A 26196-nucleotide genomic window follows, 5' to 3' on the forward strand; every position below is an offset into this window, starting at 1 on the left:
AAGGAGACAACTCCAAACTTTAATAGCCTGCAGAAGAAAAGACAAACACTGGATGTTTTGCTAAGGTCCTGGGAGAGCTGGCTCGGTTTCCAGGGTTTGACCAGAGCCCACTGGAAAGACCTGGGGGGAAAAAAAAAGAAAGAAAAAACAATAACTGGCATTAAAAGCTACAGTCCCAGGACAGTGATCAGGGAGGAGGAACTGGGGCAGTAATCAAAGGGAAAAGAGAGCTCTCCCTGGGAGCTAAGAAACATTCAAGAAAGATTCTGTTGGCTAGCATGTGTTGTCTTCGCTGACTTCTGGGGACTTGTATAGGATAAGGAGAAGAGAGCCATGCTATAAAAATTGCCCACCACGTGAGGACTTGACAGACTTCAATTTGAGCTCACTATTGCTTGCTGTGTGATGCAAAAAAAGTTGCTCAATAAACTTCTCTGGACTTCAGTTTTCCACCCTGAGAGGGGGAGATTCCTCTCTTGCCTCCCTCTGATCTTCCAGGAATGTTAGCAGATTTTTCTTGTTGCTGTCGGGCAGCATGGTACAGTGGAACAGAGCACAGAATTTTCGGCCAGAAGACCCAACCCCTGCTTGCTGCCTATCCCTGTGACTACAGGCAAATCATCTCACCTAAGAGCCTACCTAACCTCCTTGTAAAAGGATATAATTACTCTGGCACCACCTACCTCACATGAGCTTTTGTGAGAAAAGTGTTTTGTAAAAACTACAGAAATGTGAGCTATTAATACTATTGTTATTCTTGGAGATTTTTGCCTTCTATTCCCCTCCCTTTCCTCTACTTCATCCTTGAAGGACTCCCTCAAAAGTTCAAGTTCTCCTTCTATTCCATTGCCTACAGTGTTCTCCTTTCCCTGGAGTGAGGTGCTAGTGTCCCTGACCGGTTTCTTTTCTGTCACCTTGCCTTGGGGTTTGAGAGGGTTATCATGAGAATACCCGTGATTCCCACTTTGGTCCCCAGGCAGCTTAGGTGGTGTGGCCCTGAGCACAAGAGGAGCCCACTTCCTGTCCCCTTCCATAGCAGATCCATCTGCTGTCCTGCCAGTAACAGCTTAGATCTTGATGAGTTCCCATCTCTTGGACTTTCCCTCAGTTACTCAGTGACCAGGCTCCCCCAGTTCCCATCTGGCCTGTGAAGAGAACAGGATGTGTGTTGAGCCTTGGGGCATGGGTCTTCTCAGTGAGGGAGAAGAGCATCTCAGTGGAGATCTCTACCAAAAAGAGATTCAGTCCATGATAGAAAGGCAGTAGATCTCATGTCCCATAATCCGTTTCCAAAGAGGTGAAATGCTGGCTATGGAGCCAGAGGCTGTAACTAATCTAGGCTCCAGAACTTGCTAATAAACCTCTTCTCTTCATTCTCTCTCCCTCTGACTCCATTTCATTCTCTCTGGTTTTTCTGTCTTTGTGGGGGGAGGGACCTGGCTACCTCCCTTCATCTGTCTCTCTCTCAATATGTCTTTCTTTGGCTATATTTTTCTCTTTTTCTCTCTCCTCTCTCCCCTTTTTTAATCTCACTCTCCCCCTATTTTTCTCTCTCTCTCTCTCTCTTTTTTGGTCACCCTCTCTGTCTCTCTTCTTGTCCATCTTTCTCAGTCTGTTTCTCTGTCTGATTCTATCTACCTATCTACTTCTGCCTCCCTCTCCCCATGTCTTATTTTTGTCTCCCACTCCTTCTGTTCTGCCATCTCTCTTCCCATGTGTCTTTCTCTTCCTTTACTCTCTCTTCCTGTCTCCCTCTTCCAGTCTCTGGCTCTCACTTTCTATCTCTTTCTCCCCTCTGTGTCTCTCTCTTTCTTTGGGATGAGGTATAACAATCCCTGTTCCACACAGCCCAGAAGATTCTATGGGGGAAAAAAAAATTTGACATCCGATTAATGAAACCAACGCAGCTGGTACGGCAGTGACATCTAAATTGTTCCTTTGGTCCTGTTATTTTCTGTAGGAAATTCTGTCTCTCCCTTTCTCTCTTTTCCCTTTAAATCACGTGCATAAAATACGCTAATAACAATCTTCGGTGTCTCTGAGTGAGTGACAGCTGAAATAAGAAAAAGACTAATCATCCCTCCTGCAGCCCTGTCACATGGAGATTAAATGAGCCTCTCTTTTCTCCCTACACCTCCCCCCCCCTCTTCTTTCCCCTCCCTGACTTGCTTGCTCTTTTCTCAATGAGAACCCTGGGCATTGGAATAATAATATTATAGACACGATCAGGGTGACAGTGGGGGAAAAAAATCAGCTCAGACCCATGATTAATCCTTCAATCTAATAATTATTTAAATACCAGATAACTCCTTTCACTCTAATTGAGGCCTTTCAGTTGCTGGCATTACCGGCACTGTTCCACGGGCTCCCTCCCTCACCTTGTGCTACCCAACACGTTCAGAGGTCGCCATTAGAATTCTATTCAAAGGGCCCACAGTGTACGCATGACATCCAAACAAGGTTCCAATAGCTAGGAGGCTGGAGCTAGTCCCTAATTCCCACCTTGCCTCGAATTTACAGAAATCTTGGGCCAAAAGTAGCTGATGAAGGTCAGCGAATCCATCACCCCGCCTTTGGGTGACTGCTCAGACAGAGAGCTGTCTAGCCTTACCTTCAAAGAAAAAGGACCCTGGAGACAGCATCTACACATAGTAGGGGGTTAATGAGCGTTGGTTAGATTAAATGAGATGGAATGTGCAAAGAACTTTGCAAAACATAAAGTGCTTTATAAATTAAGCTAACATTACTGTCATTATTATTGTTGTTGAATTGACAGAGGAAAGACATTCCACAACCTTCCTTGGGAAGGTTCTCCAGAAAAATCCTTCTAGTCAAGTTCTTTTTTTTTTCTTTTTTGGTGAGGTGACCAGGGTTAACTGAGTTGCCCAGGGTCACACACAGCTAGTAAGTGTCAAGTATCTGAGGTCAGATTTGAGCTCAGGTCCTCCTGACTCCAAGACCAGAGCTCTATCCGTTGCACTATCTAGCTGCCCCTTAATCAAGTTCTTTTTAACATCTAACTCCAGTCACTCCTGCTTAAAGCTCTCTGTGAATTCAGAAATTTCCTCCCTCATGCAATATCTGAACTTGCTTAGGAAGTATACTCAATTTAATAATAAACTTTCACATTCCTTTAATGTGAATTTTACAGTTTTGAAAACATTTTCACACATTTTTTTTGGATCCTCATAACAACTCTAGGAGGCAGGATTATTAGGATAAAGAAAGGATTATTCCTACTCTGTTTTTATGGATGAGGAAAACTCAAACAGATGAAGTGATTTTCTGGAGGTTACGGAGCTATCAAGGATGGAGCCCAGGATTTGAACTGAGGTTTTCTACCCCTTAGTCCTCTGCTTTTTCCACCATTTTCAATGGCACCTAGAGAGCTGACGTGGAATACTTGACCGCATGTGAAGTGACATTCTCCATCATGATATCCACCTGCTGCTCTTTGGGAATGGCTAGCCAGGAAAAGGAGAAATGTCAACTCTTGGTGCTCCCCTGTTTAGGGATGGTAGATGGCATGGTGTATAGCTCTGTAATTGAAGTCCCAGAATGTGGGATTAAATTCTGGCTCTGCTACTTACTACAATATGGTATGTAATAGATGGGATCCATGCTGGCCTTGGAGTAAGAAATAGCAAGGTTCAGATCTGCCCCTGAAAACTTATCATCATTTTGGCTATGAGCAAATCACTTAGGTTTTATGAGACTTAATTTGCTAATTTGTGAAACTGGTATTATAGTAGCTACCTTAAAGGTTTGTATGGAAGCTAAAGAGGTAGTTTAAAGCATATCATAAATGTTAGGTATTCTGATTATCTCTGTGACCTTGGGCAGGTTACCCAAGGTCAGGCCTCAGTTTCCTCGTCTGGAAAACAAGATATTGGACAACATGATCTCAAAAGACCTTTCCAGCTTCAAGTCTACTGATGAGTCATTTGCTGGTTTCTGATTTCTCCCCCAGATCTCTGTTCTTATTCTGACACCTTAACTTCCTATCATTCCTTATTCTTCATGAGCACATTTACCTCTCTCTGCACTCTTCCTCTGATTCAGGCTGACTTCTCCATTACCTTAACAGCTCTCTGTTCAAGTGGCATCCTATCTCTCCCCAGAAGGGCCATCCCAGGATAGAATAAAGTCAACTGTCAGATCCAATATCTGGTTATTTCTCATTTTAATATATTTTTGTTGATACCTTTTATTTTTACATCACTTAAATGTCTCCCAACATTCTTTCTTTCCCCCTCCCAGGGACCTATCCCATATAGAAAAGTATATATATATGTATATATATATATATATGTGTGTGTGTGTGTGTGTGTGTGTGTGTGTGGCAATTGAGGTTAAGTGACTTGCCCAGAGTCACACAGCTAGTGAGTGTTACATGTCTGAGGCTGGATTTGAACTCAGGTCCTCCTAACTCCAGGGCCAGTGCTCTATCCACTGCCCCAAAAAGAATATTTTTTAAAGAAAAAGAGGAAAGGAAAAAAATCAGCCAAATAGACTAATACATTGAAAAAGTCTAAAAACATATGCAACCTTTTTTCACTTTCTAATAGAGTCAGCAAGGCACAAGAGAAAGAGAATTACTGGGAATTAGGTCCCAGCCCTATTGCTGCTATCTTTCTGTGTGCTACCAGCATAGTGACTTCCCGTCTCTGGGCCTCAGCTTCTCATCTGTAAAATGGGGGGACTGCATTAGATGGTGTCCAAGATCTCCTGCCAGCTCTAGCAAATGTGATTTGAAGGAGTCAGCAACACCTTAAGGCAAAAGGGGGTTCCAATCACTTTCTCCATTCTTGAATTAGAGAGGACTGAGGGAGAATAGCATCTGAGAGGGGAGAGAGCTGGAGGGATCCAAAAGGTCCATTACTTACACCCTTTGTTGATTCCATGCTGATAATATTCCTCTTTTCTTCATCCATGCTTGGAACCCCAGGGTTCTCGCTGCCATGGCCTTCAGATCCTCTGTGTTGGAAGAAAAACAATTAAGGTTGGTGTAGAGGTGGCAAAGAGAGCATCAGGCAGGACCCTCAGCTGAACTGCAAACTTCTAAGTGCTATTCTTTTCCTGCCCCATCAATAAGACCTGCCTCCCAGATAGCTCCTCAGCTGGGCATTTGGTGCCATCTAGATCTGTCATCAACACCTGCTACTCAGATCCTTATCTGGGGAGATGGTGCGATCAGGCCCTTGAGATAAAATATCTCATAAGCTTTGGTCTCTGTCTCAGACATCCAATTTGACCCTTTGGTGACTCAGTCCAGAGACTGAGTACCAGAAAGCAACACCCTCTAGTTTGAGGCTCGAGGTAAGAAAGTAGGGAGCAAGTGAGAAGTTGAATAGAGCGCTGATGTTGAGGCTCAGTCAGAAAATCTGAGTCACATATACTGTGATGGGCAGTTCAGTTCTCTGTGTCTGTCTCCTTCCTCATCTGTAAAATGAGGATTTTGCACAGGGGGTATTGGAAGAAAGGTGTTTTGCAAACTATAAAAAATGAAATATGAGCTCCTATTATTTTGGAGAAATCAAGAAAATTCTGGATCCTAGGACTGTCTTTGTGTGATGGTGGGATCCCCTCAGCTTGCTGGAGGTGGGAAGAGATGGACAGAGGTAAACATTGTATATTACCTACCAAAAAACTGCTGGGATAAAGTTTAGCCTAGAGCAGGAACAGGGAGCAGATACAGATAAGAGAAGATATAGGAACATAGGAACTGGGAAAACCCAGGTTGAATCAATCAGCAAGCATTTATGAAGTGCCTACTATGTACCAGGCACAGTGCTAGGTACTGGGGAATACAAAAACAAAGACTTGAACGACCATTCCTCTCTAGAAACTTACATTCACATTCTATTGGAAGTCTTTCTATGTTTTTCTAAAAATCAACCAGCTCATTATTTCTCATAGCACAGTAGTATTCCATCACAATCACATACCACAACTTGTTTGGACAGCCCCTCAATTTCCAGTTCTTTGCCACCACAAAGAGAGTTGCTATAAACATTTTAGAACATATAGGCTCTTTTCCTTTTTCCCTGATCACCTGGGGAAACAGACCTAATGGTAGAATTGCTGGGTCAAAGGGTAAACACGGTTTTATAACTGTTTGGGCGTAATTCCAGCTTGCTTGAAGGAGATAACTTCTAAATTGAAGATAGTGATCTCACTTTCAGGCTGTTCAGAAAACTTAGGGGAAACCGGAGGAATGTGGAAATAGAGAAGGGCCCTAAGGGATCAAGTGCCCAAAACAAACAAAAACAAAACCCCGGTACCTGCCCTCAAGGAGCTTACATTCTATTGAGGGAGACAGTGTAATTCCATACAAGAATATATACGAAATAAATTTGAAAACTCACTGTAAGGCTGGTCAGAAACCAGGGATACAGGGAGCAAGGTAAATGAAGTCTTGGGACCAATTCTGAGACCCTCATCCTTCCCTAAACTTTGAATTCTGATAGGAAATTTGACCCTTTCCAGAGTGCTCTGGATTGGAGCCGCAGCTCAGTGCCATTAACTTTGGCCACTTAGGGCAACGGGCTCTTGGCTTTCCTCCATCTTTGAAGTCAACAGAACTTCTGAAAGTCACATGTGTCAAGTGACTGGGGAGGGTCCCATCTCCTCTCCAGGCAAAGGAAAGTTGCTGCTTTAGGCTCCCAGATTCTTAGAGTGACAGCTGCTCATAACTGGGTGCTTCTCCCTGGCTCCAGGGACCTCAATCCACTGTCCTACTACCAGGAACAGTCTGCTCTGATCCGATCCAAACCACCTAAAGAGAAGAGGCTTCTATTGTCACTGATGAGGAATCTTGACCTGCTCAGCCCAACCTAGAGGATTAGAAATCTCTAAGTTGGTCACATTTCTAGCCTCTGAGAGCTGAGGGGGCCTTGATTATGATGTCAGTCTTCTTCATTTTGTCTTTGTTCAGTCATTTCAGTCATGTCTGATTCTTCATGACCCCATTTGGAATTTTCTTGGCAAAGATGCTGGAATGGTTTGGCATTTCCTTCCCCAGCTTATTTTACAAATGAGGAAACTGAGGCAAACAGGGTTAAGTGACTTGTCCGGCTCACATAGGTAGTAAGTGTCTAAGGCCAGATTTAAACCAGATTTGAGGCCAGATTTTGAGACTAGATTTGATTGACTCCTTGAATTCTGAATTTGATCTCCTTTTTGTTGGAAGAGGGCATTTTCCTACCCAAAGTTATGGTGGGAGTGGGGCTGATGAAAGGAAATGCCCTTCCCAGGTGCTCCTCCAGCTAGAGAATTGGGTGAATTTCTGAAAATCAAGATTATCTCGAGTTCATTTCCCTCTCTTGGAATATGAGTGTTGCTACCAGCCCTGGAATGTAGCTAAAAATACTCTCTGGCTTCCGAAGGGGAGCTCTTGTCTGGAGCTCATGTGGGGAGGGAGGCTTTGCCGGTGTGTGGAGAGCCGGAAGGGCTGGGGCAGAAGGATCTGAGGTCAGCCCGTTGCTCACACTGGGGTTGCTTTCCTCTTTTTAAGGAGGCCTCTGGGACCTCATGACTAACCCCAATGAGCACTTGGGGTGACTCTGATCCAAGGTATGTGGGTCCTATCTCAGGGACTCTGCCCCAGAAAGGGAGGCACTGTTGTCAGGCTTGATTCTAAGGTTCAGAAGAGAGAGCTGGAGGAGGGTTTAGAAGGCAAAGAATGTAATGAAGCCTAAGGCTGTGTGTCCTGTTCTAATTATAACCTGGCTGAGCTGGATGGGGTAGGGTTCAGGAGACTCCTGAACAGTGTTTGAATGAGATTTCCACCTTCCACTTGAATGTTTACAGCCCGAACACAAACACAACAGCTTTTTCCCAATTCTTGAGCATAGATCTTGTCAGCTCAAAATTCTTAGGGCCTTAGAGACCATCAAGTCCAATCCAATTCCCTCATCTTACAGATAAGGAAACTGAGGCTTAGGAAGGGGACATAATACCCCAGGTATTCAGTGACTCCTGATTGCCTTCCAAGTAAAGTTTAAACTTCTTTGCTTGCATTCAAGGCTCCCTAGAATCTGGGACATTCAATCTTTCCATACTTATGTCATTGCCTCTCTTTCATGAATTGTGTTGCAGTCCAAGAGAACTATTAGGTGTCACAGTATATACAACACTGGGCCTGGAGTCAGGTACACCTGACTTCCAACCTGGCCTCAGACACTTACTAGCTGTGTGACCCTGGGCAAGTCCCTTAACCCTGTTTGCCTCAGTTTCCTCATCTGTCAAATGAGCTAGAGAAGGAAATGGCAAACTACTCCAGTATCTGTACTGAGAAAACTCCAAATGGGGTCACAAAGTGTCAGACGTGACTGAAATGACTGAAAAACAACAAGTCTCCCATTTCTGTATATCTACTCACACTATTCCCACTTCCCCTTGTCTAAAACACCTTTCTACTCCTCACCCCCCCGCCCATTAACTGTTAATAGCTCTTTTAAAACTCAATTCAAATGTCATCTCTCTGTAAAATCTTCCCTTCATCCTCCGGACCTTCCCTCTCAGACCTTTTATAGTATTTTGTTCCACAACCGTTTAATATATTTATCATGTAAGCCTGTCTATTATAGTTACCTGTCTTTTTTCTAAACTATAAGTAAACTCCACAGAGGCAGACAATGCATGCTACCTAAACTTCCTATCTCCTTCGTTATCTAGCACAAGATTGTATATGCAGTAGGCACTTAATAAATATTTGCTGAGGGCAGCTAGGTGGTGCAGTGGATAGATCGCTGGGCCTGGAGTCAGGAAGACCTGACTTCCAGTCTGGCCTCAGATACTTACTAACTGTGTGACCCTGGGCAAGTCACTTAACCCTGTTTGCCTCAGTTTCCTCATCTGTCAAATGAGCTGGAGAAGGAAATGCCGAACCACTCCAGTAGCTTTGTCAAGAAAACCCCAAATGGGGCCATGAAGAGTTGGATGTGACTGAACAACAACAAACAAATATTTGTTGAAATGAATGTCAATTAAAGTGGAAGGAACCTCAGAGATCATCAAATCCAATCCCTACCTTTTATAACAAAGGCCCAGATAAGTTGTGTGATTTCCCAGAGTTCACACAGGCAGTAAGTGAAAGAACTGACCCTCTGACTCCAAATTTAAAACTCTTCCCACCACATCAGGCAGCTTCTTCAGCCCCTTCATTTCTCTGAGCCTCAGTTTCCTCTTCTGTGAAAAGCCAATATAGTAACATTTAGACTCAAGTAGAAATAGGGGACCACTGAAGCATCCGTAAGAATCCCTGCAGGTCTCAAATTGACTTAGAAAACCATGTTAATGTGATCTGTGTTCTATTGTATTTATATTTATTAGGTTGAATATTTCCCAATTACATTTTAATCTGAACTGAGTCATCCTCAGCATCGCCCCCTACCCAGGCTGCATATTTGATACCCAATTTAGACTACCTGCTTAGTAATATCACTGTGAGATAAGCACTTTGTAAACCTTAAAGGACCTTTTATACAGGGGCTGGAAGAAATCTCAGATCCAACCCCTTCATTTTACAGATGACAAAACTGAGACCCACAAAGGTCAAGGGCTTTTTCTCCAAAGTTACACAGGTAGCAACTTTAAAGTGCAGTAAGAATATGAGTTGTGGTTATTATTGTGGTTATTTCACAAATGAATAATCAAGTAATGCCTGGAGTAGGAGTGACCCACAAACCTCTATTCCCCCTACTTCTCTCTACCCTGCGGTGTCTACGGGGTGCAGTGTGGTTGAATGAACATGACCCAGAAAACTACTTCCATTAGCAAAAGCTTGAGCAGCCTTTAATGCCGAGATCCAGAACTAAGCAGCTTGCTGGGGGTGGCTGGACTTTCCTTGTCCAAATGGATGAGGAATCAGCAACCCTGCCTTCCTGGGGCCATTCTTCCTTCTGAGTGGCACTTTTGGGCCATTAGCCCAACCTAACTCAACTGGAAAACGACAGTGCCTTTTTTGCTGATAATGTGCCTGGCTGTGAGGTTAAAGAACAGGGATCATTTGGTCTTCAAAAGAGAAGGGTGAAGGGAAATGGGAGCCGAAATTATTCATGTAGAGCAAATCTACGACCAACTTTTTACAGAATGATTAGATCATGGATTTAAAGGTGGAAGGAACTTTAGGGGCCATCTAGTAGAAACATCTCATCTTATAGAGGAAGAAACAAGAAGTGACAAGTCTGAGTTTGCACAGACAATAAACCTCAGAGGCATAATTTGAACCTAGTCCCCCTGACTCCAAAGCCACTGGTGTGTCCCACTTTTGCTGAGAAAATAATTCCACTAGTTCTAACTCCATAGAAGATAGAATAAGAGAAAAATGAGTTTAAACAGAGAAAGAGGGCTGGTCTTGGGGTGAAGAAGACCTGGATTCCAATCCAGCCTCCTATACTTACTAGCTGTATGACTCTGGGGCAAGTGATTTACCAAGCCTCAAAATCTTTATCTCTAAAGTGGGGTTGGTGATAGCAAGGTAACACCTACCTCACAGGTTCATTGCAAGGCTCAAATGAGATAATACACATTCAGAGCTTTGCAAACATTCAAGCCCTATGTTGGGGCAGCTAGGTGGCACAGTGGATAGAGCACTGGTCCTGGAGTCAGGAAAACCTGAGTTCAAATCTGGCCTTAGACACTTACTAGCTCTATGACCCTGGGTAGGTTACTTAACCACTAATTGCCTTCAAAAAAAAAGTGCTATGTAGATGGGAGTTGTTGTGAGAGGCTTCACCTTGTCAGGAAGAACCAGATTTTAATCCTGCCTCAAGCCCCTATTGATCATGTGACCCTGGCCAGGTCACCTAGCCTCTCTGAGCCTCAGTTTCCTTATCTATAAAATGGGGATAATAGCACAATACTGTTGTGAGGAATACATGAAATAATCTATGTAAGGAGATTTGTAAACCTTACAGCATAATATCAACATGGTCTATTATAATCTAACACAAGGGAATGAAGTTGAGTTTGAAATATGTTCCCAAGAAGTCTCTAAAAACACTAAAGGTTTTTATTTGAATGAGATGCTTAGGGTATGAAACTTAGATTGGGAAGACCCTATGATCTAGCCTGGGAATCAGGATCTAGTCTCAGCTCTGTTACTAACTAGTTGTGTGACCTTGAACAAGACATCTAACTTCAATCTGGTCCTCAGTTTCCTCATTTAGGTTTTTTTGCGATAATAGATGTTGAGTCACTTTTAACAGAAAAAAAAAACTTTACATCATGAAGACCATCCTTGGAAGAGGTTTCAGGATTATTTGAGCAGCCCCAAGAATTGGTAGTGATCTATCCATTATTACAGCTAGAAAAATTAAAGCATAGGAAAAGGGGAAAGAATTCCTAAGAATCTATGCAGGAAGCAGGATTGGGGATTATTTAAGGGTGATCAATCCTCTTCCTCTCTAGGACATTTCTGCCTTGTGTTTTCTCTGACAGGACAGAGAATGGACCTGTGATTTTCTTGAGATGGGGACTGCTGGGGGACGAAACTCCCTATACCAAAGTACAACTATCCCTCCCACATTGTGACTTTTGTCATGAGGTTTTGACATATCGCTAGTCAGCATAAGAAATTAAATGGGAAATTTGGGGAAGTTTTTCGGAAGCCACAGATGACACACAAGAACCAGTCCACAACACAAGAAAAGTATTTTTACTTAACATTGACCTACATATAGCTTATGACCAAATGCTTAACCCAAATTTTACAATAAGGTATTGTGAATATCCCATAAAAGAAAAAAATTCAGACTTCTGTTAGGAAGGGAGGGCCAAAAAAAATTTACGTGGAACTGCTCCCCTAAGTTCTGCGATGTGGAAGGGACAGTGGTGGGTTGCACTTTTTCTTGCATTTATTGTCCTACTGAGTTGCCTGGAGCACTGAAAGGTTAATTAACTTGCCCAGGGTCACATCACCAGGATGTGCTGGAGGCTGTGCTCAACCCAAGCTTTTGAAGCTCCAGTCCAGCTCTTTGCTCACTACACTGCCGCTGTCTCTCTTAACCTCTCTCCAAAGCTTACCTGCATCTGACCATCTCTGCTTTGTGTTTTCCAGAACCATGTGAGTCTCAGCCTTGGACTGTGGGATAAACCAGAACTTGGAGAATCTGTCTCCTCTCCCTACCCCGCTCAGGATGGAACGAAAGAGACCTTGGCCTCGGGTCCCAAACTCATATGGCTGGCCAGTGGTTCTGTTCTCAGTGGTTTGGGTGCTGCTCTTACCCCTGACAGCTGGTACCCCCCAACTCAGCACCTTTCACTCAGAGAACAGAGACTGGACCTTTAACCACTTGACTGTGCACAGAGGCACGGGTGCGGTGTATGTGGGGGCCATCAACCGGGTCTACAAACTATCTGGCAACTTGACTATCCAGGTGGCCCATAAGACGGGGCCAGAGGAGGACAACAAGTCCTGCTACCCACCCCTCATCGTCCAGCCCTGCAGCGAGGTGCTCACCCTCACCAACAATGTTAATAAACTGCTCATCATTGACTACTCTGAAAATCGCCTGCTGGCCTGCGGGAGCCTGTACCAAGGGGTCTGTAAGTTACTCCGTCTAGATGACCTCTTCATCCTTGTGGAGCCGTCCCACAAGAAAGAGCACTACCTATCCAGCGTGAACAAGACGGGCACCATGTACGGAGTGATCGTGCGCTCGGAGGGGGAAGACGGCAAACTCTTCATCGGCACTGCCGTCGATGGGAAGCAGGACTACTTCCCGACGCTCTCCAGCCGCAAGCTTCCGCGGGACCCGGAGTCCTCAGCCATGCTGGACTACGAGTTACACAGCGACTTCGTCTCCTCTCTCATCAAGATCCCCTCGGACACCCTGGCCCTGGTCTCCCATTTTGACATCTTCTACATTTATGGCTTCGCCAGCGGCGGCTTCGTCTACTTCCTCACCGTCCAACCCGAGACTCCAGAAGGCGTTGCCATCAATTCGGCGGGTGACCTCTTCTATACCTCGCGCATTGTGCGGCTCTGCAAGAACGACCCCAAGTTCCATTCCTATGTCTCTTTGCCCTTTGGCTGCACTCGGGCCGGGGTGGAGTACCGCCTTCTACAGGCTGCCTACCTCTCAAAACCTGGAGACTCTCTGGCCAGGGCTTTGAACATCAGCAGCCAGGACGATGTCCTCTTTGCCATCTTCTCCAAAGGGCAGAAGCAGTATCACCATCCTCCCGATGACTCGGCCCTCTGTGCCTTCCCCATTCGGGCCATTAACACCCAGATCAAGGAGCGTTTACAATCCTGTTATCAGGGTGAAGGCAACCTGGAACTCAATTGGCTGCTGGGGAAAGATGTCCAATGCACCAAAGCGGTAAGGACTCCATGAGCTCTCTTCTCCTCTGTGGCTGGGTTTTCTTTTTCTTTTCTTTTCTTTTCTTTTCTTTTCTTTTCTTTTCTTTTCTTTTCTTTTCTTTTCTTTTCTTTTCTTTTCTTTTCTTTTCTTTTCTTTTCTTTTCTCTTCTTCTCTTCTCTTTTCTTTTCTTCTCTTCTCTTTTGTTTTCTTTTTGTGAGGAATCGGGGTTAGGTGACTTGCCCAGGGTCACACAGCTAGTGAGCATCATGCATCTGGATTTGAACTCAGGTCCTCCTGACTCCAGTGCTCTATCCACTGTACCACCTAGTTGCCCCGAGGGCTGGATTTTCTGGGCGGGGAATTCCCCATTGGTCTTCACTATTAATCTCTTCATACTCCTCTGACCACATCTATGGATCTCTAAAGTTCTGAAAGGCCCTAGATTTCAAGAATCATGTTGCTAGTATATTACCAATGAGCATAGCACTTTGCATATAGGCATTATTCAATAAACATTTCTTGAAAGGCAGCATGATGCAATGAATAGAGTGCTGAACCTAGAGTCAGGAAGACCCGGATTAGGGGTAGCAAGGTGATGCAGTGGGTAGAGTGCCAACCTTGGAGTCAGGAGGACCTGAGTTCAAATCCAGCCTCAGACACTTTCTAGGTGTGTGCTTTGGAGAAGTCATTTAGCCCAGATTGCCTCCAAAGGGGAGGGGGAAAAAAAGACCTGGGCTTAAATCACTACTTCTCTATGGGACTAAGTTTTCTCGTCTATAAAATGAAGTTTTAGAAACCAGATGGTTTCCAAAATCTCTTCCAGTTCTAAATCCTAATCTGGCCCAGTCAATCAATAATGATGATGACTTTTATAACAACAACAATAATAGCTGACATTTATATAGCACTTCAAGGTTTACAAAGCACTTTATATACAGTATTTTATTTGATCCTTATATCAGCCCTGTGAGGTAGGTGCTATTATTATCCCCATTTTACAGATGAGAAACCTGAGATGAAGTGGGCTAAAGTTAGGGTGGAAAAGGAGGAGAGAAAAAAAAAACCACACAGGGGAAGGCTGGAGGAAATATTAGGGTTAATTCTCCCTTGCATGGCTCAGAGGGTGTTCCCACAAAGCAGGAGGGGGCCTTGTCAGGAGGAAACTGCAAATTCCTGCCTTGCTCCTGAGTCAGAGGAGAGAGGAAACCGACACCCTTCTGTGCTCCTGTATGGCTGCCGGGAGACACAAAGACAGGCCCAGACTTGTTACATAAGGAGAATAAGGACACTGGAGAGGAGGGGATACGCAAGGGCTCCCCATGATGACAGAAATCACAACAACAACAAACAAAGGCCTGTTACTCGTAGCCTGCCACACAGTGGCTCACAAAGTGTTTTCACATCCATTTCCTCCTTTGACCCTCACAAAAGCTCTGTGAAGTAGATAGCACAGGTATGATTATCCTCATTTCACAGATGAGAAAACTGAGCCTAAGGGTTAAGCAAGTGTGCCAGGTCACTGAACTAATAAGTGATGGAGGGAGGACACAAAAGTGGGTACGTGAAAAGATCGATTAGCTTGGAGTCATAGGGCCTGAGTTTAAATCCTTGCTGTTAACTTGGGCCAAATCATTTCATTTCTAAAGACATTTCCAACTCCAGATCGGTGATCTTATGTACTAAACCAAGGTCATATGCCTTGAAGCTCATTGCTCTAAGAAAATCAGATTGATGGACCCCTCCCCCCCTTCTCTATGCCTCCCATTGTTACCTTTACTTTAAGCCTAGGACTGTTTGACTTGCTGAGAATATGGCAAAGGGGAGATAGAACAGGGAGGGATTCGCAGTATGTAGGCCTACTCAGATCCTTGGGAACACAAGGTCATGGAGCTAGAAGGGACCTCAGAGGTCATCTAGTCCAATTTTCCTTTTTTTTTTTTTTTTGGCTAGGCAATGAGGTTAAGTGACTTGCTCAAGGTCACACAGCTAGTAAGTGTTATGTGTCTGAGGCTGGATTTGAACTCAGGTCCTCCTGAATCCAGAGCCGGTGCTCTATCCACTGCACCACCTAGCTGCCCCAGCCCATTTTCTAGATGAGTAAACAGAACATCATCAGGCCCAGGACTGATTTGTGGGTTTGGATACCAAGGGCCAGGAACCTGACCACTGGAGTGATGCTAAGCTTGCAGATCAAGATGCGACCAGATCCGAGCTTCAGAGAGGAACATTCTCTAGGTTCTCTCTCCATGGGACAAGGATGAGGGGTTGGGAAGAACAAGTAGTGGTAGGTGAAGCAGAAAGAGAAGGGCCAAGCAGTATTTGTTATTAAACTTTTTCTTTCGTATTTGTTGTTCAATCATTTTCAGTTGTGTCCCACTCTGACTCCATTTGGTTTTCTTGGCAAAGACACTGGAGTGGTTTGCCATTTCCTTCTCCTGCTTATTTTACAGATGAGGAAACTTAGGCAAACAGAATTAAGTGACTTGCCCAGGGTCACACAGCTAGTAAGTGCCTGAGGCTAGATTTGAACTCAGGTCTTCCTGACTGTAGGCCCTGTGTTCTATGCACTGTGTCACCTAGCTGCCCACGTATTCGTATTTGCTGCATGGTAATTATGTAATCCTACTTAGATATTCCATGTTATTTCAAAGATCTATGATTTCATTGCTATATGTGTACTGGAGGGCATCCCCCTTCACAGATGTAGACTGAAGCAAGAGTAGAGGGCTGTGTCCTACAGGCTGCCTGTTTCTCTTAGCCCAGGGACTCTGGCTTTGGCCCTGTTGGAAAGTTTGGATTAGGAGGGCTTTTCTAATCTCTGACCAAAGCAACCAATCACCATGTGACCAGTCACTCTAGCTCTGAACCTGGCTAGAAGCTGGTTCTGAGAATATCAGAGCATAGTCCATCACTGGGCCCGCCTGGAAACCTAGACATCTTGGAAGGGCCTGCCAGACCCTGCCCTCTAGGGCCATCCTTTTTGAAAAGCCAAGACCATAACCTAGCCACAATGAGGCACCTGGGTAAAACTTAGGTCTAAGGAACTCCCCATATGGATAAGTATTCATTCAACAAACATCTTATTAAGTACCTGTTGTGTGCAAGGAGGCTCAGTGTTGAATACTGGGGATACAGACATGTATGTAACATGTATGCATATATATGTGTTTGTGTGAATATATGCAAGTATAAATATATGTGTGTTATACATGTATGTGTGAAAATGCACATGTACGCGTATACATACACACAGTCCCAAAACTCTTAGTGCAGTTCAGAGCTTTAATAGCTTTGAACTGCATTAAACTTTTGGGAGTATACACACACACACACACACACACACACACTCATACAAACACATATATGGTGTATATATGTATATACACATATATATACCTATACACACTATACATGTAGTACATACCTTCATATATACATATACACACATATTCGCAATGCACACAATAAATACATATATATACACCCACACACATGTGTGTGCATGTATGCATGAAAAGGAATCCATTCCAGGGAAGAGGGACGGTACAAGTCAAGACCCAGAGGTTATAGATGGTGGGACAAGAATAGGGGATGGAGATGAGTATAATTTGTCTGGAACATAAGCCATATGAGAGAGAGTATTATGAGAGATGGCCAGAAACATAAGTGGGAGCCAGATGGTGGGGAATCTTGAAAGCGGGAATTAGGAGTTCATACTTTGTTCAATTGACAATGGAGAACAGCTAAAGGTTTTTGAGTTGGGGAGCAATGTGATTGAAGAGGTACATTAGTATTACTGAGGCATCTGTGTGAAGGCTGGATTGGAGCAGGGATAGGCTCAAAGCAGAATGATCACTTAGGAAACTATTGAAGTAGTCTCAGTGAGAAGGGATGGTATAATGAACAACATGTCTATGTGGAAGGGGAATTGACAGCATTGTAAGACCACAGGCATCTTTATATTCCCAGCACATATCTTAGTGTTTTGCATATAGCAAGTACTTAATAAGTGTTCATTGAATGAAACGTGGCTTCTGTATCTTCTAGAGTCCAGCCCCAGGCCGGTAAAGGAAGTCAAGGGAGGAACTAATATAGATTAGGAAGTTTAGATCCAACTGCACTGCCTCCCAAGGACCTAAAGAAGGGAGATGGAGACGAGTGTGTGTGTGTGTGTGTGTGTGTGTGTGTGTGTGTGTGTGTAACAGAGGAAGAAACAGACTAAGAGAGATTATGTAACTTAATTAGGATCACACAGCTAATAAGAGTCCAAGGCTGGATTTGAATTCAGGTCTTCCTGACTCCTGATCCAGTACTCTGTCCAACACACCAGCTAGTTGTGTCATTAAAGACAGAGGATCACAGACCTGGAGCTAGAGGGGACCTCAGAGACCATCTAGTCCAAGCACCTCATTTTCAGGTGAGGAAATGTAGGCTTTGGTCTGCTTGAACCTATGCCTATCCAGGAGTACTTCACCTTCACCTATGACATGTTGGGTAAGCTAGTCAAGCTCATCCCTGACTCTGCTGCCATCCTACTCATCAGTAGGAGCAGCAGGAGCAGTAGTAATAATGATAATAACTGACATTTACATAATGTGTTATGGCTTTCAAAATGCTTTAAATACATGATCTCATTTGACCCTTACAACAACCCTGTGAAAAGACACATCTTCTACACGAAGAAGATGAATCACAGAGAGGTGAAGCTTGTGGTCACGTGGGAAGTTAAATGGCAGAGCTAGGCTACTAATTCCAATCTTCTGATCTTATAGGCAGAGTTCTTCCACAACTCACCCCAGGCTGCTTCACAGGGTTCAAAAGATAGCTCTTCCCTGCTGAGGGTAGGATGCCTGTGGGGGGAGGAGGTTCCTCCAGTGCTTTCTATGCTTCCCACAATAGTCATTTCCTTCCCCCTCAATTTGGACAAGACTCATTTCCGTACCAGGAAGGAGCCGCTAAGGGAGGATTAAGTGCTATTTCTCTGGCCCACAGTCCAATGGCTTTCTCCATGGAGCACTTGGCAGCGATCAGCCATCAAGTACCAATTGAGTACCTGCTATACCTTATAGAACTCCTGCCCTGTGCTTGTTACCCCATGGTAGGAGTTGGGGAAGGGGATGTGTCAGATGGAACACAGAAATAAACGAATAAGCTCGTCCTGCAAAAAGCTTGCAGTCTAGCATACTGATTCATGGAATCATAACATTTTAAAGCTGGAAAGATTATCTGGAGCCAGAATTCTTAACCTTTATTGTGTCCTGGATTCCTTTGTCAGCCTGGTGTAGCCTATGAACCTCCTTCTCAGAGTAATGTTTTTTAAATGCATAAAATAAAATACATGGGATTACAAAGGAAACCCATTACATTAAATTCAGTTATCAAAAAAAATTTTAAAACAAATTAATAAACCCCAAATCATGATATAGAGGCAGTTTGGTAGAATGGAAGTCAAACATCTTTGAGGGTAAGACCAGAGTTCAAATCCTACCCCAATACCTAGCTGCTGGGTATCACTGGGCAAGTCATTTAACCTCTCTCTAAGCCTCAGTTTCCTCATCTGTGGAATAAAGGGGTTGTACTGTCTTTCTCACTGAGTTGCTGTGGAGAAAGAACTTTGTTAAGCTCAAAGTGGACATAAATATTAGCTAGTATCTAGTTAGTCAAATTTCTTCGTTTTATAGATGAAGATAGAGAGATAGAACTTCAAGAGGCCACAGAAGGTGCTGAGTCCAACCACTCATTTTACACAGAAGGAGGCAGAGACCCAGGGAAGTTAGATGACCCAGGAAGATCACACAGTAAGTGTCAAAGACAGGATCTGAACCCAGATTATGGAGGTCCAGAGAGGTCAGTAGTGCTTTGCACAGAATAATAGGTGCTCTATAAATGTTGAATTTTAATTTACTCAACCAGGGTTACTTGGTGACAAAGTCAAGACAAAGCCAAGTCCACGTCTCCTGACTATCAATTTAGCACTCTTTTGTTGAGCTCAGTGTGAATTGGAGATTGGGGAGAACTGGAAGAGCTCTGCTTGCTACCAAGAGAGTCTGGACAGAAGTACATGGCCTTCCACCCTTTGCCCTTAAAAAGTGGAAGACATAAAAGAGGGTTGGAGATGTTTGAGGTCATCATCTCTGTAATAATAATAATAATAACAATAGCTAACATTTATACAGCTCTTACTGTGTGGCAGGCACTGTGCTAAGTGCTTTACAATTATTATCTCATTTGATTCTCACAACAATCCTTGGAGGTACATACTATTACTATCCCCATTTTACAGATCAGGAAAATGAGGCAGATCAAGATTAAGTGACCTGTTCAAGGTCACACAACTAGGAAATGTCTGAGGCCAAATCTTCCAGACTTTAGGCCTGGCACTTTATCTACTATGCCACCTAGCTGCCCCAAGAATCCTATTATACTAGAAGAATCTTTTTCAACCAATCTTTAATATAAAACATCTCTTGTATATAGCCCCTTCTCTCCAGGTCAGGACACAGTCACAACCCTAGGTCAGGCCCTCAATCACCTCTTATGTAGACACTACAGTAGCCTTCTAGCTGGTTTCTCTGTCTCAGATCCCTCCTCACTCTGATTTAGTAGAATCAAAGTTATATAGAAAAGAATCTCTGTGGAGCACATATTGACAACCACAATTAGAAAACACAAATTAATATTATTCATGTTATATTGTGTTCTTATTTATTTTATGAAATAATTCCCAGTTACATTTTAATGTAGTTCAAGCTGAACTCAAAGTTTTGCTGGCTGACACCTCTGACCCAGCCTGTTCTCCATTCAGCTGCCAAACTGATTTTTTTCTAGCAAGAAGCTATGACCATTTCATTCCCCTATTCACTCAATAAACTCCAGTGACCCCCCTACTGCCTTCAGGATCAAATATAAACTCTTCTGTTTGGCATTTAAAGATAATAACACGGCCTCTTCACACCTTTTCAGTTATTCCACTCTGTGATCCAGCAATCTCAGCCTTCTGGCTGCTCCTTGAAGACAAGAGTCAATCTCCTATCTCTATGCTTGGTCCTGGCTGTCCCCTATATCTGGAGCAGTCCTGATCCTCACCTCTGCCTCCTCACTGCCCAATTTTCCTACACGATCCAGCTCAGATCCCACCTTCTGTAGGAGACTATCTTTGGTTCCCCCACCACCCCAATGCTAATGCCTTTCCCTCTCAGATTTCCTTCCACATACTGTATAAATCTTGTACCTACCTCGTTATTTTACATGTTGTCTTCCTCATTAGAATGTAAGCTGTAGGGTAGGAACTGTTTTTTGCCTTTCTTTGCCTTTCTTTGTCCCTAGAACTTGGAACATTGCCTGACACATAGTAAGACCTAAATAAATACCTGTTGACTGAATCAGGGAAGAAAAATGACCAGAAGTCCCCTGCCCTTTAAAGAAAGACTACATACTAACACTCCCTAATGACAGAAATATTCCAGTGACAGAGGTGGGGGGAGGAAGGGAGAACACTGGACTTAGACCCCACAGGAGGTTCCTGATATTATACAATGCAACATTTTTTTTAAATGAAGCACCTACTATGTGTATAGCATTATGCTAAATCCTGGGGCAGATACAAAGTTTAGGTAAGGTAAAGTCTCTGCCTTCAACGTGCAGTCTTAGTAGAGTGATAACAGCACACAGTTGAGTCTAAGACACAATAACTGCATTGGAGGGTTACAAAGTAAAGTTTTTTGTTGACTGGTTCATCTTTTGGTTGATATATGAGGTCTCAAGAGGAAGGCTGTTACTGACCAGGAGAATCAAGGAAGGCTTTTTTGAGGAAGTGGTATTTCAAATTGGATCTAAAAGGATCTAGATCCCTGGTGAACTAAGACCATAGAGGAATCTAAACTAGTATTTCAACTTTGCAAGTAGCCACTAGTCCCCTCCCCCAAAGTGACTTAGTGACAACTTTGGATGAATAGTAAATAATTTTATTCATAAGATCATAGATTTAAGGCTGGAGAGAATCTCAGAGTCCATCTAGTCTAACCTTTTCATCTAATAAATCACTCCCTGGGTACCTCTTGGAAGGCTGTCTGTAGGGTCCTGTGAAATCTCTTTGTGGGTCAATGAATAGTTCTTCATTTTTCAATCTCTCAGAAGAAATTTATTAAGCACCTAGCATTTCCAGGTAACAAAGGATGAAGGACAGTCTGTCTGTATGAGCCTTCATTGGCCAATGATGGTAACTGAGTATGCCCAGCATCTCAGGCTTGAAGGGAAATGACCATTTTCTGCTCTCATCTTTACTCATGATTGTTCCCTTCCTTTTTTTTTTTCCCAGCCGGTCCCCATAGATGACAACTTCTGTGGCTTGGACATCAACCAGCCTTTGGGGGGCTCCACTCCTGTGGAAGGGCTCACCCTCTTCACCACCAGCCGGGACCGAATGACATCAGTAGCCTCTTATGTCTACAACGGCTACAGTGTGGTCTTTGTGGGTACCAAGAGTGGAAAGCTGAAGAAGGTAGGCACTTTAATGTACCCTAGGTATCATGGTGGGATTTAGTGAAAGATGCTGGCACCAGGATTTTCTGGAAGACAGCAATGGGAATGGATCTAACTATGAGCAACTAACTCCTACAGGGGAGGAAAGGATCCAATTTGTGGATTTTCCAGAGTTGGTTTGTTTTTTTTAACTTTGAGCTGGCTTCCTCCACAAACTGGTATGCCTCCACCCCCTACCTCCTCTTGCCATTATCTTGTGGGTTTTTGTTTGTTCTTGTTTTAAATATTTTTGTTGACAGCTTTTGTTTTTCATCACCTAAATTTCCCCCCTGAATCCCTTTCCATTCCCCTTCCCAGAAAGCCATCTTTTATAACAAAGAATTTTTTTAAGAGAAAAAGATCCAGCAAAATGCACCAATAAAACAAAAAAACCCTGATATTCTAAGTAATGTCCCACACCTGTCTGGCATCATCTTGCTAGTTCACCATTCCAGCCTGTTGAGACACTGAAAAAATCTTGATTGTGTCATCATATATTAGCTATTCCCTCCAACTTCATGGCATCCACAAATTGGATAAGCATGCAGTCTGTGCCTTCAGCCAAATCTTTGATAAAAATGTTGAACACACCTTCAGTTAGCGGATGTATGAGGAATTAAAACTCATTTTATTCCTTCCCTGAACTACAAAGGTACATCTTCTTGGAAGCTGGGGGACTAGAATCAAACAGAAATTAACACCAAATGGGAGCAATTTTTGTATGATCTGGTTTCTCATTGTGCAAACCATAATTGACCCCTTATCCTCTGATTAGTCTAGATAATAGGATACTGAATTCATCGATCACAAGTTGGTTGTTTTGGTTTGGTTTTTTTGAGAGCCTGCATGGATGCTGAGAAACTGATTGAGGCTGGGTAGGGCTTTTAAAAGAGTGGAGGTCTTGGAATCAACAGAACTTAAGTCCCAACTTTGAGAGTTATCATTGTGACCAGAGGCAGCCATGTCATCTCACTGAGCCTCAATTTCCTTGACTCTAAAATGGAATAATAATAACTTTAACTCGTAGCATTATTATGAGAATAAAATTACATTATGTATGTAAAGTGCTTTGTAAACTTTAAAGCCCTATATAATGTTAGCAGTTATTATCATTGTCACCAATTATACTACCACAAGTTATTGTGAGGAAATGCTTTATAAATCTTTAGCATTATATTAATCTGATCCAGTTCAACAAACATTTATTAAGGCCCTACTATACTAGATACTAGAGATAATGGGGTCAAGAACACACAGTCCCTTCCCTCCCTCAGTGAGCATGCAGTTTGATGGGGTGTTACAGGGAAGGACAGATAAACAAATAACCATAATACAAGTGATAAGTGCAAAGGAGGGGTCCAGGTAAAGTGTTAAGAGAAACTTTTGGAGAGATAACTTTCCCCCTAGGGAGGGAAGGTTAGGAGAGATCTGGGAAGAAACATTTAATGGAGGGGGTGGTATTTGAATTAAGCTTTGAAGGAAGGGAGAAATTTCAACCTGTGGAGAAATAGAGGTGGAAGGTTATTCTAGGCAGACAGCACAGAGCAAAGGTTTGGAGATTGGAAATGTAGAATGAAAATGGGATATGGAAAGTAGTGCAATTTGTCATGTGGAGTGTCTTACAGTGGATAGAGCACTGGCTCTGGGGTGAGTTAAATCTTTGACTTCTGTAGCTGTTTGAATTTGGGCAGGACACCGCCTCCTCAGGCTTCAGTCTTCTCAACTATAAAAAGAAGAGGTTGGACCAGATATTTCCTAAAGTCCCTTCTGGCTCTAGATAATGATCCTATGAAGGGGAGTAGAATAAAATAAGACAATTATTATCTCATTTTTCTCATCCATCATCATCATCATTATTATTAAAACTCATAATAACTATTTCAAACCATCCAGGGTCAGGGTGTGGTTGTTGGTGCGCCACTAAGCTGAGGTAGATGGGTATGCGGCCAGGAGTTTCCACCTCTCCTTCTCCAGCTAGATGAACCCTCAGCTTTACCCTGGGAGCCTGGGGAGCACACAGTCTGAGGAGCAGCTCTCCCTGGGCACAATGACATCACCAGCTGGAGAGTGCAGGATCCCTGACTCTGGCAGCCAAGAAGGCTGCTCTTGAGGCAGGCTAAAGCCAACAGCTTGTACCTGCTTGTCAAACATTTAGGGCTGGGAGCAGGAGCACAACCTCATTCATTATGTGGGATTATAGGAGCAGCATTTTTTCCAGTCCCAACTTAATCCTTCCTCCCCCAGACCCCTCCCCACCACCTGCCACTGATAGCCTCGGTGGAGACTTTCCTGCGTCTCCCTCTTTGAGGCTGACCCAATCATCTCTCTCTCCTCATGGCTCAGTTGAGGGCCTTAGAAGGGAAAGGATTTGGGAAGGTGGGGAAGGAAGGGTAAGGAACCAGGAGAAGGAGGGCAAGCAGGAGGGAGCTTCTGGGAGAATCCCTGTAAAGCTGCCAGAAAGGGATGAAAAAATAGATATGGGTTTGGCATGAAGGCAATGAACCTTCCATATCTTGTCTGGTTCATGTGTCACAGCAGAGCTCTCTTTAGCCCTTTGTCTAATCCAGGTGCTGCCCCCTGCCCCCAAACTGGACTTGTGTTCCTTTAGATATCCATGGAGGAAATACCTAGGAAATGTGCCTCCTGCCTTCCTCTCTTGAATCTGACAGCTAAAGCTGTTTTCCTAGCACAGAGCTGCCTTCTTTCCAGGAGAAAGAGTTCAAAGAATCTTAGAACTATAGAATCTTGGATCATCTCTCCTAGGGAATTTTATCCTGTTCTATGCCATGGGCCCCTTTGGCAGTCAGGTGACACCTGTGGACCCCTTCGCAGAATAATGTTTTTAAATACATAAAAATAAAATATATCAGATTACAAGGGAACACAATTATATTGAAATAGTTATTAATTTTTTTTGAAGTTCATGGACCCCAGGTTAAGAACCCCTGATTTAGTCCAATCTATTCATCTTGCAAATGAGGAAATCAAGGCCCAGCAAAGTGACATGATTTGCTCAAAGTCATACAACCATGATTAGAATCCAAGTCTCCTAACTCTCATCCTGGTGCTTTTTCTACTAATGTCAATGAGTGGGACCAAGTGCACCATTCTGGAACACATAACAATATGTAGCGGAGTACGCTGTGAGTGTGTTTCCTGCTATGCATCCAGTTCCCTCGGTGACCCTTTGAGTTGAAGAAAGGAAAGCTCAGGGTGCAGTAAAAAGAATACTGAAGGTGAACCTGAATTTGAGCCCCGGCTCTGCCAGCTTACTATCTGTGTGACTGTGGGCAAGTCACTTCCCCTCGGGAGGCCTGTTTCCTCTCCTGTAAAATAAGGAGGCTGGACTCTAGTGTCCTTTCCAACAGATCTAAAAAGCATTAGTGGATTAATCCAGAGTAGCGAGATTTGGCCACCCTGGTACTAAGCTGCCCAGCATCTGTTTGCTTTTTTGGAACACAAAGTTCTTTCTTATAAGGCATCTTTCCAAACTGAATGCTCAACTTGGACATGTTTAGCTGACTCTGTAGAAAACATGGCCCCAATATGTATAGACAAGTCAGAGGGTTCAAGGGTGGGGCAGGGGAAACCACAGCCTGTGGGGCACTTTCAGACACGTAAGCTGGCTGCCCTCGTGATATCGACTCTTCCTTCACACAACTGTTTCTCTGAGTTTGTCACTCACCTCCTTCGGCATACTCACCCTCTGCTTCCACATCTGCCTTCCAGGGAGCTTGATGGCTCTGAATTCTCAACCTTGTTCCTTACCCTGCCCGGTAACCACCCCCGCCGGAGGCCCTCCAATGAAGCAGCCTGTCAGGAAGCCCTGGAATGTCCCCAGGAAATGCTTTTCTAGTCCTGGCCCCACAACTCTTTCAACATGGAAAGGAACATAAAGAAGAAAATAGACAAGTGCGGGGGGTGGGGAAGCTGAGGGTGTTCAGCTTTCATTTCTTCCCTTGCTGAGCCATGCAGCTATCAGCTTGCTCCATGCCTGACCCATAGAAATAGGCCATCTCTGTGGGTTGACAAACTCAGAGCCAGGGAAACAGACTCACCAACATCATTACACTCTCTTCACCACTACCAGAAAGCACTTACCCCAGGCCTGACTGCTGAAGGTAGTCTGGAAGCATGAGCTTCATGGTGCGGCATCCAAGAAGGGTCCTCTAACATCATCTAATCCAATGCCTACCCCAGGAGGACTTTCCTCTCCAAAATCCCCAACAGGTGGCCATTTGTCCTTCAACTGAATTCATTCAGCATTCATTAAACACCTGCTGTATTCCAGAGGGACTAAAGATAAAGACAAAAACCAAAACGATTTGACTTCAAAAGGCTTCCTATTCTTGCAAGGACACAC

At 43.7% G+C, this 26196-nt stretch overlaps 1 protein-coding gene and 1 long non-coding RNA gene across 2 annotated transcripts in view; one reads left to right on the plus strand and one right to left on the minus strand.

The window, feature by feature from the left end:
* On the minus strand, window positions 1-25740 carry LOC110222688 (uncharacterized). The gene is made up of 3 exons (XR_002328463.2): window positions 25537-25740; window positions 4887-4977; window positions 1-120 (listed from the first exon to the last, which is right to left on the minus strand). It is a non-coding gene; the product is annotated as an uncharacterized LOC110222688 (long non-coding RNA).
* PLXNA2 (plexin A2) overlaps window positions 1-26196 on the plus strand; it is a 309803-nt gene that overhangs the window by 26439 nt on the left and 257168 nt on the right. Inside the window, 2 exon segments of the mRNA XM_021007813.2 lie at window positions 12065-13331; window positions 21631-21813. Of these exon segments, the coding sequence (XP_020863472.1) occupies window positions 12144-13331; window positions 21631-21813 (1371 nt within the window). The 5' untranslated portion in view covers window positions 12065-12143.

Source organism: Phascolarctos cinereus, unplaced genomic scaffold (assembly GCF_003287225.1).
Source record: "Phascolarctos cinereus isolate Bilbo 61053 unplaced genomic scaffold, phaCin_HiC Scaffold_5;HRSCAF=322, whole genome shotgun sequence".
NCBI classification, from domain to species: Eukaryota; Metazoa; Chordata; class Mammalia; order Diprotodontia; family Phascolarctidae; genus Phascolarctos; species Phascolarctos cinereus.